General features: G+C 38.2%; 1 protein-coding gene across 1 annotated transcript; it reads left to right on the top strand.

The window, feature by feature from the left end:
- The first annotated feature begins 296 nt into the window (after window positions 1-296).
- LOC147556600 (putative aquaporin TIP2-1) lies at window positions 297-1,859 on the top strand. The gene is made up of 3 exons (XM_086657499.1): window positions 297-583; window positions 928-1,178; window positions 1,288-1,859. Exons 1-3 carry the CDS (start codon window positions 457-459, stop codon window positions 1,660-1,662), a joined length of 753 nt encoding a protein of 250 aa, XP_086513625.1. The 5' UTR covers window positions 297-456; the 3' UTR covers window positions 1,663-1,859.
- Window positions 1,860-2,261: the final 402 nt, after the last annotated feature.

Raw genomic sequence — 2,261 nt, 5'->3', positions numbered from 1 at the left:
AGAAATTAATCAATGCCAAGAGTTGAATAACTAGAATAATGAAGTTGGTATTAATACATCATTAAGAATATAAAACATGCTTTGATTACCTGTATTAATGCCTTTTTTTAATTTGAATGTGGGTTAGTAATGGATGTCAAATAAAAATTTTGTCTTAGTGCTCATAAAATTTTCATAAGGTTTCTATTAAATCAAAGATGGACGGTGGGGCGGCAACCAATCAAACGGCCATACTTCATACATGTTTATATCAAAATTTTCTTCTATATATAGTAGGTCCCACAGTCGGTGCTGGCATGGCCCACATTCCCTCAACCTATCTTGAATTTTCATCATTAGTTGTGAGCTCAAAATTGCACTATATAACAACTTCTTCTAACTCAAATCTTCACAACAACAAATTCTTCTTCTTCTCTTTATCATTTCTCTCTTTTATACTTCTCAAGAATTACAAAAATGGTGAAAATAGCCTTTGGTAGCTTTGGTGATTCTCTAAGTGTTGGATCACTTAAAGCTTATTTAGCTGAATTTATTTCGACTTTTCTTTTTGTATTCGCCGGTGTGGGATCTGCTATAGCATTCGGTAAGTTTGGCCGACGACTTTCATACACTATATATGAAGATGATTCTTTTCCTCCCCCCAAAATTAGCTTTTCAACATAGTCTTATGTGTTTAGTTTTACGGTCGAAATTTGATTCGAGACTCAGAACTTGTCAAATCATTTAACTTCACTATTTAAAATTTAAGGAAATTACTACATGATACTTGAAGAAGTCAAATATTGATATAACTAAGCCATAGGGACATATTAGAAGAGAAATGTCTAGCACTACTTAAAAGGACTACTACTAATTTAGTTATTTGGTTCATCAAAACAACTATATATGGTTAGTAGATTATTAATTGCAAGCAGTACTTTTTTGCAGGTAAGCTCACATCCGGTGGAGCATTAGATCCTGCTGGTTTAGTCGCCATTGCCGTGGCGCATGCCTTCGCATTGTTTGTGACTGTGTCCATAGCCGCCAATATCTCAGGCGGTCATGTAAATCCAGCTGTCACATTCGGATTGGCCATCGGAGGCCACATCACCGTCCTAACTGGCATCTACTACTGGGTTGCCCAATTGCTCGGTGCAACCGCTGCCAGCTTCCTGCTTAAGTTCGTCACCGGTGGCCTGGTAAAACTAGCTACATTTTTCATAAGTAAAAGGGTGTTTTGAAATTTTTGCCCATTTCTCGATGGGACTTGAGATTTCAAATGTTCTTATATGCATGGTTCGTTTGCAGGCTATTCCTACTCACGGAGTTGGTGCCGGCGTGAGTGATTTTGGTGGAGTCGTGATGGAGATTGTCATCACTTTCGCTCTTGTTTACACCGTCTACGCCACAGCTGCAGACCCCAAGAAAGGGTCTCTTGGAACAATTGCACCAATCGCTATTGGATTCATTGTTGGTGCAAACATCCTTGCTGCAGGTCCATTCAGTGGTGGATCAATGAACCCAGCCCGTTCATTCGGACCTGCTGTTGCCAGCGGTAATTTTGCCGGACACTGGATCTACTGGGTTGGCCCACTTATCGGTGGTGGACTTGCCGGTTTGGTTTATGGTGATATCTTCATTGGATCTTACACTGAGCTTCCAGCCTCTGAAGACTATGCTTAAGAACATAGTTCATGTTTAGGGTCAAAACTCAGATTTGTTTCGGATTTGGGGTTTCGGTTTGATTGGGAGAATAAGAAGTGTAGATAACTTTGTGCTTTCCTTGTTCTTTGTCCAGTCCTGCTTGTTTCCTTACTCTATGTCCTTTCTTTTGCTTTGTACCGTATGATGTTCAAAGGTCATTTCATTGTCCAGCTCAAGCATATTGTTTTGGTGTATTCGTTTTTGAATTTTTCTTAGTTTCATTCCTATAATTTCCTATTTCTAAAGGCACGCTTTCTTCTTGATCTTGATTGGTGAGAGTTCATCAATCCTAGTGACCATCCGCCGTGACCAAAGGTTGAGTCAAGATATCTTCTTGTAATATGCCATGAAGAAATGCGCTTGAAGCATCTTATTGTTTAATATCTCATTTCTTTGACATAGCTAAGGTTAGAACGGCTCTTACGGTTGTGTTTTTTAGAGGAAAATTATAAGACCTAAAATTCGGGTCAAAATATCAAATGAAGTCCAACCCGAAATAATAATACAAAAAAAAATCCAAAATTTGAATTACAAAATATTTATGAAAATTTCTGAACAAAAAACACAGTTTGCTCTCA

The sequence above is a fragment of the Eschscholzia californica genome, unplaced genomic scaffold (assembly GCF_041429995.1).
Source record: "Eschscholzia californica isolate CP2 unplaced genomic scaffold, dmEscCali1.0.p SCAF_2, whole genome shotgun sequence".
Taxonomy (NCBI): Eukaryota; Viridiplantae; Streptophyta; class Magnoliopsida; order Ranunculales; family Papaveraceae; genus Eschscholzia; species Eschscholzia californica.
Note: the sequence above shows the minus strand (reverse complement) of the source record. Positions and strands in the feature narration are given on the sequence as shown.